The sequence below is a fragment of the Erpetoichthys calabaricus genome, chromosome 15 (assembly GCF_900747795.2).
Source record: "Erpetoichthys calabaricus chromosome 15, fErpCal1.3, whole genome shotgun sequence".
Classification (NCBI taxonomy): Eukaryota; Metazoa; Chordata; class Cladistia; order Polypteriformes; family Polypteridae; genus Erpetoichthys; species Erpetoichthys calabaricus.
The window spans coordinates 4,490,025-4,509,000 of NC_041408.2; the positions used below are offsets into that span (position 1 = coordinate 4,490,025).

The window sequence follows — 18,976 nt, forward strand, 5'->3', positions numbered from 1 at the left end:
CATTTCATCAACTGGCTTATCCAGTGGCAGAACGCCTGGCGTCTGTTCTGGCAGCACCGACTGCAAGGTGGGCTTCAGCCCTGGACAGGATGCCAAACCATCGCAGGGCACAGTCTGACTCAGTCACACCTGGCCAATCCATAGTCACCATCAAGCACACATCTACATTCACCCAACTGTATTTTTGGCATATTAGTGGAAAAACCTGGGGGGGGGTGGGCATGGAAACTGCACAGTAATTGGCCTTCATTATCAACCCATTCTCCTAGACCTGTTAGGCTTCTGTGCCAAACACTGTGCCACCAAGCTGTCCTGCGTCTCTGAGGAGTGGAACAGCAGCCCTAACTGCTGTGCCACCCTGCCTAGACCCATAAAGGTGTGGGTCAGTAGCTCTTCCCCCTGTGGCACTGTGCCATCCAGTGTCCTGAAAGGTGTGAGCAAGCAGGACCAACTGCTGTGCCACCATGTTGTCCAGAGTCCTAGAGGTGAGGGCAGCCATGCTAAATGCTGTGCCACCGTGCGCCCTTCGCTGTAACGCATGCACAACGACACACACACTCAATTTCATGGCTGCCGTTTTCATTTGTAAGCCCTGCAGCTGCACACTCGGAGTACACGGAGTTCTCTGAAGGGATTTATTTATTTATGGTCTTTATTTCAGCAGGCAGGTTATGAAAATTCTAATTAAATACTTTTTTTTTCCCCACCCAGCAGCCTGTCATTAAAGCCCCCCACCAACCTAACATGGAAAAGCTAAAACCGTCTGTGTGAGCGTAAGTTTTATAAATGGCGTGTTTGTCAGCGTTTTTTAACTTTGAAAACATAATCCGGGAGTTGTGCTGAATTAATTAAACGTCTAGTGAGAGTGCCGTCGTCGTACTAGCTGGCCTGAATACTCGTGTAAGGAAGGAGAGCAACTTTAAAATAACACGACTGTTTAAGGTGGGCAGTGCCTCGCGGCCTGGGGGGTCCCAGGTTTGAATCTCTGTCTGTGTGCAGCCTGCATGGCCTCCCTTTCCTCTGGTGATTGCAGTTTTCCTCACACAGGCTGGTCTCACACACACACACACACACAGACACACTCCAGGTGTGTATGAGAGAGCACAAGTCCGTTTGTGTGTGTGTGTGTGTGTGTGAGAGACTGGGCCCCGTGATTGACTGGCATCCTGCCCAGTGGTGCCCAGTGCTGCCAGGATGACACATTTCAGCTCCTAACAGCCTTGTGGTTCGATAAATGCAGGACAGGATGGTACTCTCCATTGTGACTGTCACTTACTGTACGTCATATCTGCCTTTCATGTCCTTTTTGTTCAAAACCTCTAAAAGGCTGGTTTGGCAGGACCCCTGATGCACTCACATGGAAGCGGCACACTGGCAGGCCAGCTGCAGGATTTGAGCTCAGCAGGCCCTAATCGCTGTGCCACCCTGCCTTTTCACCGTGTTACAGATAGACGTCTAACTGTTTGTAAAACTGAAACTGCTCCGCGCAGCTCCAAACGTCTGAAATAAGACATGGCAGATCCTCTAAGGGGGCAGGCACTTTAAACTGGTAAGGTACGAGCCGATGTCCTCTCGGTGCCCACTCGTGACGCTGCACATTTTGATTGACAGCTGAGAGGCCAGCTGCCCGTGTTCTTACCTGATAGAATTTTTTAAAAAGTGCACCTGTGATGCCAAATAAACAGTCGAGGAGGATTAAGGGGCTGCCATCACAATCGGATGGAGCCGAGAGGTCAAAAGGGGTCCATCTACTTGAATGAGCCAGCGTCGCGTCTCCGAGTGTCGTGCTTATCAGTTGATTGTGACATGTTTTGTGTCTTCTCTCGGCATTGCCAGCATCACCATCTGCTAAAAGCACGTGGATCATAAACTGCAAATAAACAACTTGCTCAAAGCGACGCCGCAGAAGAAACAACTGAACGCGTTACGAGGAGGTGCAGACCCCCGCCGGGCAGGAGGGGCCGCTTTTGGCCATGTTGGCTCTGGGAAGGATTAAACTGGAGACAAAAGGGAGCGCGAGCTGAGAGTGACTACTGGGCATCCATTTGAAAGTGTTAGGATGGCATGGTGGCACTGGGCACACTTGATTACTATGTAGTGTTTGACACCCCACGGGGCTCACCCACCGTATACTAAGAAACACAGCCACTGGGACCAGTGAGTGCAGCCTCCGTCAGTTGGGCGCTTCAACTTACTGTGCAGTCGTTAGGGTGGTCCATTCTCTTTGAACACCTGGACTGGCTTGATTGGTCGATTTGAGAAAGAGAGCTGTAGGGTAGGGATCAGGCAAACAGGGCGACGAGACCCCAGGAAGTAGAAGCCCACCAGACAACATGTCCGTAAATAGTGCCGTATCTATCTAAACAGCTATCTGTCTGATTTGTATATGGTGCCTCTCACTGTCATTGTGTCATTCTGCCCATCTGACTCTCTGTCTGAGTTTATTGTGCCAATGAAGAGCAGGCATGTGTTGTGCATTGGTCAGACGTGCAAATAAGAATTTTATAAAGTGGTTTTATTATCACTACAGTCTGTCTCTAATATCAATAGCAATAGATGTATAGATGTACCACATAGGTAGCAAAGATGCTTTAGAAGATAGATAGATTAGTAGGAAGGATTAGATAGATAGCGTAGTTGGCAAGATTTGATAGATAGATATGAAAGACACTATATAATAGATAGACAGATAGTGTAGTTGGCAGGATTAGATAGATAGATAGATTGATTGATTGATTAGTAGGAAGGATTAGATAGATAGCGTAGTTGGCAAGATTTGATAGATAGATATGAAAGACACTATATAATAGATAGACAGATAGTGTAGTTGGTAGGATTAGATAGATTGATTGATTGATTGATCGATTGATTAGTAGGAAGGATTAGATAGCGTAGTTGGCAAGATTAGATAGATAGATAGATAGATAGATAGATAGATAGATAGATAGATAGATAGATAGATAGATAGATAGATAGATAGATAGATTGATTAGTAGGAAGGATTAGATAGACAGCGTAGTTGGCCAGATTTGATAGATAGATATGAAAGACACTATTGATTTATATAGTGCCTTTCATATCTACAGTATCTGTTATATACTGCCTTTCACATTTATCTTTCTAGATTAATTTAAAAGTCATTATATAAAATTGACATGTAGATAAACATGGAAGGCTCTATATATCTCTTAAATAGTGCCTTTCACATATATCTAGATTGTATTCTCACTGTTATATCTTACAGTACATATGAAAGGTGACAGATGTGGAAGGCGCTATCTAGATACAGTAGATATGACAGCCACTATATATACTATAGATATACTGTGTATATATAATACATATATATATATATATATATATATATATATATATATATATATATAATATAATATATGTGTGTGTGTGTGTGAAAGGCACAATATCTCTTCCACAGTGCCTTTCTCATGTATCTAGATCTCTATATATTGTGGCGGACGGCTGGGGCCCTTGCCCGGCCGGGCCACCTCTTCCTTGTAACAAGCATGAACAGAGCATTACCTCCCCCGGAACACTAGATGGCAGCTCCCCTGGGTAGCAGCGGTGCTTCCCAAACTCGCGCAGGGCCTCCTGGGAGATGGAGTTGGATACACAGCCCTGTTAGGATCCAGATACACCACCAGGGGGCTCTGCAGCTGTTCCTGAGCCCATGTGGCCGGTTCTTCCACCCCACCCTGAAGTGGGTCACCGAGCACCTGGAGCACTTCCGGGTGACTTATATTAGGGGTAAGCAGAGACTACTTGGTGAGCCAGAGTCAGGTGGAAGGTGGACAAAAGAGAAGAAGAGTATTGTGTGTTGTGATCGTGCTTATTGGGACTGTGTTGGCCCTGTGGGTAACGGGGAAGGCATTGCCCACAGGCAAAGAAAAGAAAATAAAACTTTTGTTTTTTCCTTAGTGTGCCTCCTGCGTCTGTCTGTGTCAGGTTAAGCGCTGGTATAGCGCCATCTACTGTTGCAATATACATATATCTGTAGTGCCTGTCATATTTACTGTATCTGTCTAGAGATAAGAGAGAGTGCATATAGTGCCTTTGACATCTTATATTTTATGTCTAACACTCTCTGTCTTGTACTGTACAATGCATTTCTTATGTACGTAGATACAGTCGATATGACAGGGACTATATAAGATATATGCTGCTCTTATATAGCATCTTTCATATGTATCTGGGTAGATAGGTGTAAAAGGCACTATATACGAGACAGGTAGATATTAGGGACACTATACAGATTATCTCTTATACAGTGCAGAGATGCATATAAGAAGTAGATAGAGAGACGTGAGCGGTCCTATCAAAACATTGTGCATATAGCGCCTTTTACATCTATCAATCTGACTCTTATATGGGGCCTTTCTTATGTACCGTATCTACTGTGGGAGAACTGGAGAACCAAAGAAAAGTTGGGGTGCCATCCGGGACACACTCTCCACTGCCAATGTCCAGAAACTTGAACAAAAATGAGCGGCCAGCTCCTTAAAATACTCGGCTGTGACGTGCAGGTCTGGGTCGGTGCGGCTCGTTCACGTGGGACGTAGTTCCTCCATCTTCTGGGATTCCCTCGGATTTATACCGTCCTGACCAGAAGGGGCGTGGCTACACTGAGTGGGGGCGTGGCTGAGGTGCCCTCCTTGAGTGGCTTTTCAGAGCTGAGGAGGAGAAAAGAGATCATCTGGTTAGGGCTGGCGCCCCCTCTTGTCCTGAGTGGGTTACTGCATACCTTATCAGGGCCTGGAAGGTGATCCTCAGACGCCCATGCATGACGCTAGATAGATGCACATGAAAGGCACTATATAAGAGAGAGAGAGGCTACCTGTGTATCCACCATAGTGCCTTTCCCATCTTTTTATTCCTTATATAGTGCCTTTCACATCTATCGGCCCGTTCATATGTTTGTATCAAGACAGATGCAGCTCAGTACCTGCCGGTGTGTTTTCCTGACCGGCTTTTCCATTGCAGACTGCAGGAGGGAATCCTGGCAACATCACGTCTTAGGAAAGAACCAGCTGTGGGTGGGATGCCAGCCCATCCGTCCCACTGTGCTACACCTGGAATGAATAGCTGAGTACCTGGAGGGATGCCCACACAGACACTCCATGCCAGGAATTGAACCCAGGTCCCTGAGACTACGTGGCAGCTTGGCCACCGACTGTGCCACCACTCTCATCTGATTTTTCATTTTTAAAGGGAGCTCGTCTGAAATGTGCCGAGGCGATCAGGCAGCTCATTAGCACTCGGGCTCACACGCCTTCGTCTTCTTGAGGCAGTCGAGCGACTTTTTCTGCTTTCGGGAGGAGACGCTGACCTACTTTCTGTGGACACGTGACGCCCAAAGCCGTGAGGGACGTGCGCCTCTGAAGTTTCCTCATCATGAATCCTTAACGGGAGATTCGAGTTTGATTAATGAAGAATACAAATCTGCACTGGAAAGACTCGAGTCTGTGAGTTTAAGGGAAGTACAAAGAAAGAAACTGAGCAGCTGATTGAATCACTGGGGGTCCAGACGACGTCTCTGTTAACAAGCAGGTGACAGAATGGTGGCACGGTGGTTTGTGAGCTCCAGGGTTCAAGTCCCAGCACCGTCACTGTCACTGTTCAGCTTGTCTGTTCTCTCGGGGTTCTTGTGGAGATCACCAGGTTCATTTATGCCTTGTTTGGTTTGACTCTGGGTGTGGAGGGTATGAGTTTGAGAAGAACAAGGGACCCACCGGGACAGCACAGAAACGGGAAGCCACCATAGAAAGCCTTCTGAGAAGACAGCAGGATGCGACGCCACATGACTGTCATTGAGGAGGCACAGGTGCCACTGGGGGGCGTATGCTGTGTGTGCTGCATGCCCTGGAAAGGCTTGAGGTGACAGAAAGAAGGAGGGTGGAATGGTGAAGTGCCCACTCACAACACTAGATGATGGCACCTTCCTTTTGTAGGTTAACTAGCCGGCTTAGTCCATGATAAATTGTGAGCTGTGAGTATAGCAGGGGCGTTCTCTAATGGAATAGAATGGAACTTCAGTCCACAATCCCGAGGATGTCACACACTCGCACTAGGGGCGCATTCTCGACACACCCAGTGTCTTAACCAGTGGGCACTGGCTGATGCCTATGTATGTTTCTGTTTTGCCATCGAAGCAGGGGTCTCAGTGCACTGAAGCCCATGATGCTGTTAAGATGGCCCTGACTCATTCTAATGTGTTTGTAACGCATACTACCTAAAATGCACTCCATTTTTCATTCCAACAGATGGTGTAGGTAGCCGACACTCTAACCTAATAAAGTAAAACTTACATAGAAAAAGTGAAAGGCTGGTCACGGACGTCCTAATCTCGTTGGAGTCCAGTGACTGTCACACTTTGGGGTCCTGGGAGGCCAGCATGCCCAACTGTTAATGGAATGAATTTATTTCTCTGTTGCTTTCATTTTGTTACGTTACACCAGAATGTTTAACGGGTTCAAGTGAGATCAGCACTCCCTCTGCTGTACTTTTTTATTTCTATAGAGTCAACTCGTCTGCTGCTTCAGCTGTACAGCATTTGCTATTTGGATTCTCAACAGCAGCTGTAAAGTGTGTGATGCACCACCTGTTGGAATGCAAAATGCAATGCATTTTGCTACTACATTTTTTACAAACTATATTCTAGTACACCAGACAAGGTTTTGCTTCCTCAACACTTCTGGGGGTGCCTTATGGATTTTAGCTCACTGATCACAAAACCACCTTCTTATTTTCCTATCACGTATTTTATTTATTTTATTGCAGTTCCCTATTTTTGTGATTTCCTCTGCTATTTTAAGCCTATTAATACATTGCTGTTTGGTTTACGCTGGCAGGATAACCTATAAGCGCGTTCTGCCTTATCTCAGTATTCACTTATATGTACTCTGGTACACATTGTCGTGAACTCAGAGTCCCAAAAAATTCTAAAAGCACTTCCACTAATGCCACCATTAAACCCCAGCTTGTAATAAGGGCAAGATGAGCTGGGCAGGTAAGTGTGGCACGTAAAGCACCTGTCGACCCAACAAAGAGATTTTTGCCTCGTCGTCATATAAAATTTTGTGAAAGTGATGAACAAGGAAGGCATCGGATTTTGATATTTGAGGATGATGATTCCATGAATAACTGATGCCATCTTCAAGGAGGGCATTTCGTTGGTGCACAAATTGTGGCCCTTCAGCCTAAATTAAACGTAAGATGCCGCTGCTCCAATTGCACGTGTCTTTACGAGTGGAGCACACGAGAGACCCTTGAGTGTTTGCATTTCAGTATTTGTGTTGCCATCCCAGGTGCCCCCACCACCACTTTCCCCTCTCCTTCCCCCCCCTCTCCAGAGTGTGGTGGGATTTGTCGGCCGTCACGCTTGAATCCCAAGCCCACCGATGCATGTTCCGCTTTCTGTAAAGTTCTATTAAGTGCGGGCGCCGCCGCGTTTCCTGCCTCAGCAATCGCACGGATGGTCTTCTTGAAAGCTCCGGTAACCATGGCAACCCAGAAGTCTGTGCTGCCCGAGCCCAGCAGTAGGCATCCCAGGTACCACAGAACAGAAGTGAGAAGAGCGAGCCGCTGGCACAGAGCAATGTTTGGACCGCCAGAGGCCTCCGGGAAAACGAGAATCCCAACGGAAACCCACCCCTCATTCACCAATGGGCGTGCCAAGTCCAGGGGGGCGTTTGGGGTGAATGAGGGCACTCGTGGGCAGCTGCTGAGTCAAGGACTGCAGGCGTACAAAAAAAAAAAATAAAGAAATGAAACAAAAGGTGAAAACCTACAGTACAGCTGGCAACTCTAATTAGGGAGCGAACGAGTGTAACATCGGAATACTGGTGCTGGCACTGCCACCTGCATACTGGCACCCACTTGCGTGGGCAGCCCACCAACACCTACAGCCGTACTCGTGTGCACCGACACAAACACACACACATAATGGCACCTCTGCCTCTGGACCCTTCAACATCTGTATGGGCATCCACACCTGCACACACACACACACACACACACACACAGGCGGGCACCTTTAGGTCTGCATATAAACAGCATCATCTGCCCACACCCACGCACATGGCATTCACACCCAAACCTAACGGATCCTACGCTCAAGTACAATCAACACACACACACACACTCACTAGCCTGCACCCCTAGCTGTGTGTTGGCACCAGCATCAACACCTGAACACACATTTGCAGTCATACTCACTGTAAAAGACGGGGGGCACCCAGACACCCCACCCTAAACAGTCCCAGGTGCAAAACAAACAAGATTTATTTTCACAAAACACCTCAAACACGGGTCAGTCCACAAGGCTCCGGTGAGCTTTGCCTTCTGACTCGCCGGAGGAGGCCAGACGGCTCGCTTGGCACCGGCATCCACAGCTGCACACATGGGCACCTCCAGGAGCCATCCATCCGTGTACGCCTGTGCACCAAGACACCTACATCTGCACATGCATTTGTTGCCCACCCACACTTGCGTACACACAAACACCTATCTACCCGCACACACATTAATACTCAGTTTGACATGTGGTGGCACAGGTATCTACACACACACACATCTCAGTGCACCCACACATGAAGACTCGTCAGTATCTTCACTTACACACACACACCTGGATACACCACATATAAACACCCACCCATGTGCACACTTCAGCTCACTCAGACACACACCAGCGCTGGACAGTGGTGACATACCACCACTGCCATTGCCACCACGTGAATTACGTGTGCTGTACTTGGTGTGCCAGCTTTGACTTTATTGAGTTTTAATGAATGTCACAGCAGATCTGCATGCGTGTCATTTTTAGAGGGGGCATCGGTTCTGTTTGATGGCGCTCATCATCCAGGGAGAGTTAAAAGAAGAATTAACAATTTGCTTGACGCAAGGACATGGAGGGGCAGTGCTGACTGCTTGAGGGTACAACACACCTGGGACTGTTGAAAGTCCTAAAACCTTATTATGATGCCCCGTTTAGCAATTTAATGTCAATGTTTAATTAACATTTAAGGCCAGGTCACTCCTCGCCTTTAATGGAGGCTGTAGATCACAACCTCGGTGTCACTTGGGGTCTCCACATTTTGGAACGCTTTAAAGAAAAAGAAAAAAAAAAAAAAAAGCCCGTTGTATTTTACTTTGTTGGAAAAGAAAATCACAGCCGTCTTTAAACTTTGAATTTTGTTGGCCTGTGTTACACTTTGACGAGAGACACTTGGTCTGCTGTTCTTACCTTCATCTTGTCTCTGCTCTGTCCTGCCAGTTGCTGGAGGAAACTAAATGTCCCCCTCAAGAAGACCCCGTCTGGTTATTCAGCTCATGTTTGCCTGTCTCCTGATAGCCAGACTCCTGTCTGATCCTTGGAATTTAATGGCTGCCTGTTCTTTGTGGTGCCACCTTTCAATTGTACCACCTCTTGTAATCATAACATTTAATTGTTGGGCACCTCATCAAAGACTGAACTTTATTTATCCCCTGGGGGAAATTTGGCATTTTGGAAATTTGTGTTTAACTGGCAAACGCAAGGATCAGCAGTTCAGTAAATAGTAGTTATTAGCAAAGACACAAGATGACAGTCTAAATGATTAACAGGAAGAAGGACAGAGTCACAACATGAGGGGCAGAAGTAGGACTGGCATATTGTCTGACCAACATGCCACATGTCACCCATCTCTGGCACCATGATTATCAACATTGGCTTACCTGGTGTAGCTCTTACCTCAGAGAGATCATCAATGTTAAGATTTGACCTCTGGCTCGTACATATGAGCTACATTATTTGTATGAAAATGTGTTGTATAAATAATCATTGTTGTTGTTATCTATCTGTCTGTCTGTCTAATCCTGCCACTACTCCTGACAACTAAGCTATCTATTTACTATATAGTGCCTTTCCTATCTATGTATCACTCTATCTATCTAATCCTGCCAACTATGCTATCTAGCTGTCTAATCCTGCCAACTACGCTATTTATTATATAGTGACTTTCCTATCTATCTGTCTAATCCTGCCAACTACGCTATCTATCTATCTATCTATCTATCTATCTATCTATCTATCTATCTATCTATCTATCTATCTATCTATCTATCTATCTATCTATCTATCTATCTATCTATCTATCTATCCTACATTATGTGTATGAAAATGTGCTGTATAAATAATCATTGTTGTTATCTGTCTGTCAGTCAAATCCTGCCAACTAAGCTATTTACTATATAGTGCCTTTCCTATCTATGTAGCACTCTATGTATCTAATCCTGCCAACTATGCTATGTATTATATAGTACCTTTCCTATCTATCTATCTCTAACTGTCTGTCTATCTGTCCTATCCTGCCAACTACACTATTTATCTGTCTAATCCTGCTATCTATCTATCTGTCTCTGTCTGTCTGTCTGTCTGGTGGGCTGGCATCCTGACTGGTATGAGGGTTGATTTCTTACCTGACCAAGAGGCCATAGTGGCCAAGTTCAACATGGATGGAAGTTCAACCCAGGATGAGTTTCAGGTCTTCTTCCAGTTGTCATGGATGGACTGGGATCTCCATTTTGGATTTGTTCTTTCACACTATTATTATTTGTATATTTTTGCTTACCATTTTACTATGTCACCACGTCATAGTTGTTTTCATGGTTGCAGCCATATAATTATCAATTACAAAAACTGATTTTTTTGTTCTCTTTCCCCATAGATGGTGACTCAGAGAATACAAACGAATACAAGAAGTTCGCTTGTCCCTTTCAAACCCCTTCAGAAAAAGACAACAGTTTAGGTGGTGGATCAAAAACCCCATGGACGTCTCAGAGTGAAGAGACACCAAGGTTGGAGAAGGACATGGACATTTTCTATCACCACCTAAGTCAACCCGAACACATGGACAGAACGTTTCATCTCATTTCAGAGGTGCTGACTACTAGAATCTCTGAAATAAAACAAATGGAGAAGAACGAGTACTCGCTAAGATGTTTTCAGATGGCCTGTGTCCTCCTTCACAGTCAGGGTACCAAAATTTTTCTGGATCATCTGGAGAGTCCATATTCCTCAGAGTCGCTGGTTAGATCTGAACGTGTTGCAAAGTGTGTCCTGGGGCTGTCTATGGACGTGGTGACATATGTACTTCAAAACCTAAACATGACAGAATTAAAAAAATGATACTTGTTTATCTATCTTTTGAATTTTTCTATGTTGGGGTGTCAAACATAAGGCCTGTGGGTAGGATCTGTCGCTTGTGGGCATCATACTACCAGAAGCAGAACAACATCCAACATGAGAAACATAAATGCAGAGGATTTTGTGAATGAACAAAAAAAAAAAAAAAAGATCAGGATATGGCCAAGGGACAAAAGTCAAAGATGGGTCAAAACTGGGAAATCAAGAAAATAACCAAGCAACCAGAGGTCAAAGTTTAGCAGAAGACATGGGCAAAATAAGAGTCAAAAAAATGAACCTACCGTTAGTGCCTGCTTACAAAATTCGCTAACTACATTATGAGAAATAATGCGTTGTTTATCCATATGGGGATAACTCCTACTGAAATCGACATTTACTGTATATACTCGTGTTTAAGTTCTCTGGCGGATAAGTGAGGAGTTGATTTTAACGTATAATTTCCAGTATTTTATAATGTCGGTCGTATAAGTCGAATGCGGAAAACTTCCACTATTGGTCCAAGAGATTACGATATGCTAACACCCACCTGAGAGAGTAACCACGGAGCACACGGCCTTTTATTTCTATGTATTGTGCCTATGTGACCACACGGTGATACCCGAGCTGTTCCGAAGCAACGTTTGCACCGATTTGTGTTTTTTGTGTCTCACACCCTCATACATCTTTATCGTAAGAGCATCCCTTATCTACGATGGAGCGTTCAATCAGAAGAAAATATGAAGCTGGTTTTAAATTAAAAGTTGTTGAAGTGGCGAAAGAAATTAGGAACTGCGCTGCTGCAATAAAATTCGATGTGTCTGAGAAACTGGTGTGAGATTAGAAATATATAAAGGTCTGATTTTATGATCGATTGTTCAGGTTTCAAGACCCGACTTATCCACGAGTATATACGGAATATATAGAGTGGTGATCATGACGGCAAGGTCACGTGACACGCCTCAACGTTGTTGTACAAACCAAATGGAAATGAAATTAAGTTAAAATGAAAGTTAAATCCCGAAAGTGGAATGTGTTTGACATTAAAAAAACGTTCAAACGCCTACAGGATGTGTTTATTACGACACATACAGCCAAAGGTCTGCACCTGACAGGAAACGAGTCGAGTGATTGTGATTTTCTTTTCCTTTTCAATGGCTGACCCTTATTTAAATCTTAAATGTCAGGCAGACGCATGCAAAACGCACCTGCGGATGGGCGGCAAACATCTTTCTTCCTCTCAGTGGTGCGAACTTCGCTGGTCACGAGACACACGGCGTTGTCTTGCAAAGCGAAAGTCGTCCGTTTCAGGGCGAGTCCAATTTTTACGTGAATCGATGGCTGACCCCGCTATTAACAAAATGAAACTCATAAACGTTGTGTGAAATAATAACAGGGAAAGGGTGGGGGCACCGGGAGACCCCCCCCCCGTTTAATTTCCATTAAAAAATAAAAGGGGGAGGTAAAACTAGAAATTCGACCAACACGTCCCGTTTCAGGGTGAGTCCAATTTTTACGTGAATCGATGGCTGACCCCGCTATTAACAAAATGAAACTCATAAACGTTGTGTGAAATAATAACAGGGAAAGGGTGGGGGCACCGGGAGACCCCCCCCCGTTTAATTTCCATTAAAAAATAAAAGGGGGAGGCAAAACTAGAAATTCGACCAACACGTCCTGTTTCAGGGTGAGTCCAATTTTTACGTGAATCGATGGCTGACCCCACTATTAACAAAATGAAACTCATAAACATTGTGTGAAATAACAACAGGGAAATGGTGGGGGCACCGGGAGACCCCCCCCCTGTTTAATTTCCATTAAAAAATAAAAGGGGGAGGCAAAACTAGAAATTCAACCAACACGTCCCGTTTCAGGGTGAGTCCAATTTTTACGTGAATCAATGGCTGACCCCGCTATTAACAAAATGAAACTCATAAACGTTGTGTGAAATAATAACAGAGAAAGGGTGGGAGCACCGGGAGACCCCCCCCCATTTAATGTCCATTAAAAAATAAAAGGGGGAGGCAAAACAGACGACCAATACGTCTGAAAGCACGCAGGGCTCCTCCACATGTGCTTTTGTCGGAAGTTTTTGTGGTTCCAAATGAACTGAAATGCTTTCCGTCTTATTGGAGGGTGCGGTGACATTAAAGTTGATAAATATCTTATGTCTTTATTTTTTACGTTAGACATACCAGTTGTATTTTGAGTTTTTCTTTAGCCTTGGTGTACCGTCATGTCTAACTAACTAACCTCCCGCATGTTTCCGACTGACTCAGGATGTGTCATTTCTTGCAGGGCTGTGTGTTTCCTCAAACCGGTTTGCCAAGGGGGATTCTGTGGCGGACATTCTAAGAGAAATCTGCCCCCTGCAGGAAGGCTGTAAGATTTCCCAGCTGGTTAGCTTCAGCTAAACAAATGGTACCCACTACCACCTCTGGTGTGAAAAGGCCCCTTGGTCTGAAGTATGGCTGCTTGAATCAGAGGCCATTCTGTAGCGCGATGCCCTGTTGGCCTAAGGATTTGGATGGGGATGTATGAAGGTGTCGCGCCCCCCACCCTCACCATCATGGCCATGAAGAGAACACAACGGGGAGCACAACTGGGCAGCCATATTGAGACAGACATGCAGCTTGTTGTTGACTAGAAATGATGACGAGACCTGAGACATGTGAGTAACTACAAGTCAGTGTGCCGCCTGAGACTGTGCATCTAGCATTTGTCAGGTTGTATGGTTGCCAATATTCCCATTGTTATTATTTTATGAATATGACCAATAATGCATTATTAACATGTAGAACTTAATTCCGGCTGGTCCTTTTACTCCTGAGGTTATAGAAGTAGAAGTGAAGGTGGGGAGAAGCTGCTAAAGTACGACACGTTACTCACAGTGGTAAGTCTGGGGGATTTGAGGCATCCTGATAAAGTCTACACCAGGGGTCCCCAACTCCCCCCAACCAGTGGCTGCAGGTTTTCATTCTCACCCTTTTCTTAATTAGTGCTCCTAATGAACGTCTTTTGAATTCATTTTATTTGACTTGCTCTTGAAGACTCCGACCCCCTTACTGTATATACTTGCGGATAAGTCGGGGGCTTGATTTGCCCAGATAATTTCCTGTACTTTTATAATGTCAGTCGTATAAATCGAATGCGGAAAACTCACACTGTTGGTCCAAGAGATTACGATATGCTAACACCCATCTGAGAGAGCAACCACGGAGCACACGGCCTTTTTATCCTCTATGTATTGTGCCTACGTGACCACACGGTGATACCCGCACTAGTCCAAAGCGACGTTTGCACGGTTTTGTGTTTTTTGTATCTCATACACCTTTATCGTAAGAGCATCCCTTATCTATGATGGAGCGTTCGAACAGAAGAAAATAGGAAGCTGGTTTTAAATTAAAAGTCATTGAAGTGGTGAAAGAAATTGGTAACTGCGGTGCTGCAACAAAATTAGATGTGTCGGAGAAACTGATGTGAGATTAGAGGAAGCAAGAAGATATAAAAAAAAAATGTTTAACTGTCATATTTTTGAACGGGTGTATAAGTCGGGGTCTGATTTTATGATCGATTTAAGACCTGACTTATACACAAGAACAGTCATATGAAAAAGTTTGGGAGCCCCTCTCAGCCTGCATAATAATTGACTCTCCTTTCAACAATAAAGATAACAGTGGTCTGTCTTTCATTTCCTAGAACATCTGAGTACTGCGGTGTTTTCCGAACAAAGATTTTTAGTGACGCAGTATTTAGTTGTATGAAATGAAATCAAATGTGAAAAACTGGCTGTGCAAAAATGTGGGTCCCCTTGTCATTGTGCTGATTTGAATGCCTGTCACTACTCAATGCTGATTGGTTGGTTGGATGAGCTCATTAAGCCTTGAACTTCATAGACAGGTGTGTCCCATCATGAGATATAAAGGTATTTAAGGTGGTCAATTACAAGTTGGGCTTCCTTCCCTCTGACTCTCCTCTGAAGAGTGACAGACAGTGTGGGATCCTCAAAGCAACTCTCCAAAGATCTGAAAACAAAGATTGTTGAGTCTCCTGGTTTAGGGGAAGGCTACAAAAAGCCATCTCAGAGGTTTAAACTGTCAGTTTCTGTAACTGTAAGGAATGGAATCAGGAAATGGAAGGCCACAGGCACAGTTGCTGTTAAACCCAGCAGGTCTGGCAGGCCAAGAGAAATACAGAAGTGGCATATGAGCAGGATTGTGAGAATGGTGACAGACAAGCCACAGATCACCTCCAAAGACCTGCAAGAACATCTTGCTGCAGATGGTGTATCTGTACATCATTCTACAATTCAAACATCTGTATGGCAGGGTGATGAGAAAGAAGCCCTTTCTGCACTCACGCCACAAACAGAGTCGCTTGTTGTATGCCAATGCTCATTTAGACAAGCCAGATTCATTTGGGAACAAAGTGCTTTGGACTGATGAGACACAAATGGAGTTATCTGGTCAGAGCAAAAAGCGCTTTGCATGGTGGAAGAAGAACACCGCATTCCAAGATAAACACCTGCTACCTACTGTCAAATTTGGTGGAGGTTCCATCATGCTGTGGGGTGGGCTGTGTGGCTAGTTCAGGGACTGGGGCCCTTGTTAAAGTCGAGAGTCAGATGAATTCAACCCAATATCAACAAATTCTTCATGATAATGTTCAAGCATCAGTCACAAAGTTGAAGTCACACAGGGGTTGGATATTCCAACAAGACAATGACCCAAAACACAAAGGCATTCATGCAGAGTGAGAAGTAGAATGTTCTGGAATGGCCGTCACAGTCCCCTGACTTGAATATCATCGAAAATCTATGAGATGATTTGAAGCAGGCTGTCCATCAAATTGAACTGAACTGGAGAGATTTTGTATGAAGAATGGTCAACAATACCTCCATCCAGAATCAGATACTCCTCAGAGGCTATAGGAGGACAGCGTCTAGAGGACAAGAGGAGGCTCAACTAAGTATTGATGTCATATCTCTGCTGGGGTGCCCACATTTATGCACCTGTCTAATTTTGTTATGATGCATATTGCATATTTTCTGTTAATCTCATAAACTTAATGTCACTGCTGAAATCCCACTGTCTCCATAAGGCATGTCAGATGTTAAAAGAAAGTTGCTACTTTGAAAGCTCAGCCAATGAGAAACAAAAATCCAAAGAATTAAGAGGGGTTCCCATACTTTTTCATATGACTGTATATACAGTAATTGTTTCGTTTTCCTTAATTAGCAGCCAAACAATAACGAGATACAAAATGAGCCAAAACAGGACCAGCAAACTGTGACCATCACACAATATCTGAGAATAAAGAAAGATGAAGGTCTCAGCAGTGCTGATCTGCTCAGGTCCCGAAAACATCTTAACAGCTGCTCTTAGAAAAGAGAAGTTGGGAGCAGGCGCGGATGACCGCGCGTCGCCGTACCCACCACATGACGGACCACCCTGAACAGTGCGAGTTTTTTTTTTTATGGTGGCTGGAGTGCCAATCCTGCAAGTTGGAGGACCTGCCTGAAGGTTAACGTCATACCGAGGACAGGGCGACTGCAGGTTGCTCAGGGGCCCAATGGAGTGGAGTCACTTCGGGCGTTTGTGGGATTCGAACCAGCAACCGGAGATCCCTAACCTCAGAGCCACCACTCCGGCCATTAGAAAAGAGAAAATCCACAATTTCAGAAATGTCTGCTAATGCAGCATGAGAGCAGCAACAAGCCGTGGAATTAAAGAACGGGTTTAATTAACGGATATCGGCGCCTAATTAAGCAACTGGTTTGAGTGAAATTGGTTGGAGTTTGAGGCCTTGACTTGGGTGGTCTTTTGTTGGCCCACTCACTCCATATTTCATTTCTGTTTGGATGCCATTTAAAGAAAGAAATGAAGCAATTCAGAGGAACGAAGAAGAAATTCAGGGGCACAAATCTTAAACAAGTCCATTAAAATGAAAGGAAAAAAAGAAGTTCATTAGCAGGAAAAACTGGTCACCAGTGTAAGAAAAGGGTTTGAATGAAGACCTGCAGCCACTGCGGCCCTCCACTCCAAGACCAGAGTTGGGGACCCCTGGTCTACACAATAAAGAATACAAAAGGGGAAATAGAGGCGCAGAGGACAAAAACTGGGGATGAGGTGGGGCTAATGATGTCAGGATGGGAAACGAGCTTGGAGATCTTCCGGAACATTCTGCTCGGCTCCAAACAAAATGAAAACGGGGTCAATGGGGGGTTTTGGTCACACCCTAAATTCTCCACCATACTAACACCCACAAAGCACTCCGAGGGCTTGGATGTGTAACAGCGGCCTTGAAGAAGAATTGGCTCGTAATTCGAAAACTGATTGGGACCCTCCAGGGACCGAAACTGAGCATCCTCTCCCCAGATGGCAGTAAGACTGATTGGGATTGGTCGATCCAAGGGAGAGGTGGTCCAATCGTACTCAGGAAGGCCTTAAAATGTGGAAATCTGTGAAAAAGTGAAAATGCCCACCCCTTGTACTCCTTCCTAATTGTAGGTTGGTGGGGTCCCGGCGTTGTAGTAAGTGAGACGGTGATTGGTTTGAGTCACAGGTCAGAAGTGACACGCTCACCAGATAGGTGACCAGGGGATAGACGTCACCAGGGGTACGTGACTACAATGTGAAAGATTTGAAACTGAGATTTCGATCCCCCCCATGACAGAGAAAGTAAAACTTGGTTGTGTCCTAAATCTCGTAAGTCAATTCGTTTTCCCCCGATATTCAAGTAATTATGTAAGGAGTTTGTGTTATTTTAATAAATACTGAATATTTCTATTTGAATTCACGAACACACCCTGAACACCCACGAAGATAGACGGGCGTACAGCCGTCGACGTGAACTGAGCGAGGTGCACGTGTGGCTTTACATTTGTTTGGATGAAATGTGTTCCTACGCCTGCCATTGTTGTATTTCTGAATTGATCAAAGTTCGAATGGCTTTTGTTTTCGTGCGCCTAACGTGTCCCACCCTCGCTAAACGAAGACGGGATAGCAAAATGAAAACCGAACTCTCAAAGCCCGTTTCCTTTCAGTGGGCTGCGATGCAAATTCTGACCCTCACTTGTTTGTTTGTTTGTTTGTTTTTTTTTTGTCCCAAACCCCACTACCCCCCCCCCCCCCCCCCCCCCCCCCCCCCCATATGTGGTCAGCTTTGATGACAAAAAGAAAAAGAAAGCAAAGGCAGTGGGGCTCGATCCATTATTCATCGACTATTCAGAGAGATCTGTGAAGGTGCAGATGAATGATTGGGGGGACAGGCTCTGCAGTTTACATAAAAGCACATCTGAATTGTTTACCGATGACCTGATTTGCATTTTAAAAATGAAATGTCATGTGATGGTTTATGGAATTAAAGAGCAGAACGGGTCATAGAAATGCACCCAAACCGCCTCTCTTTGATTTGTTTGTTGTCTAATCCGTTTTGAGGGCGAGTCGCTGCACCTTGGAAATGAAATTGATAAACGCCATGGAAAGGAAGGAGCCCAGAAAATGAAAAGAATTGACACCTGAAAATGTGAAGAAGTGGGGACTTTAGTAGGGACTCCCACGATATAGAAGTGGGATATTCGAAATTTGGTGACATCAGGCGTCCACAGGACTTGAGTAACCGGGAAGGGACCCGGCGGACCCCTACTCAGCCGCCGGGACCTGCACGGGACTACCAGTCTGTCTGTCTGTCTGCATGTCCTCGTCACCAAAGTGTACCATCGTCTGTCAGGTGGCTTAGAGGCGGGGCTAGCAGCAGAGCTCAGGGGGCGGGGACTTTACAGAAAAAGGGTCGCGT

At 45.1% G+C, this 18,976-nt stretch overlaps 1 protein-coding gene across 1 annotated transcript in view; it reads left to right on the forward strand.

Annotated features, from left to right (window-relative positions):
- LOC114665912 (shieldin complex subunit 1-like) overlaps positions 1 to 11,193 on the forward strand; it is a 109,399-nt gene extending 98,206 nt beyond the window's left edge. Inside the window, exon 3 of the mRNA XM_028820574.2 lies at positions 10,725 to 11,193. Coding sequence (XP_028676407.1) covers positions 10,725 to 11,185 — 461 coding nt within the window. The 3' untranslated portion in view covers positions 11,186 to 11,193. The remainder of the gene's footprint in view (positions 1 to 10,724) is intronic.
- Positions 11,194 to 18,976: the final 7,783 nt, after the last annotated feature.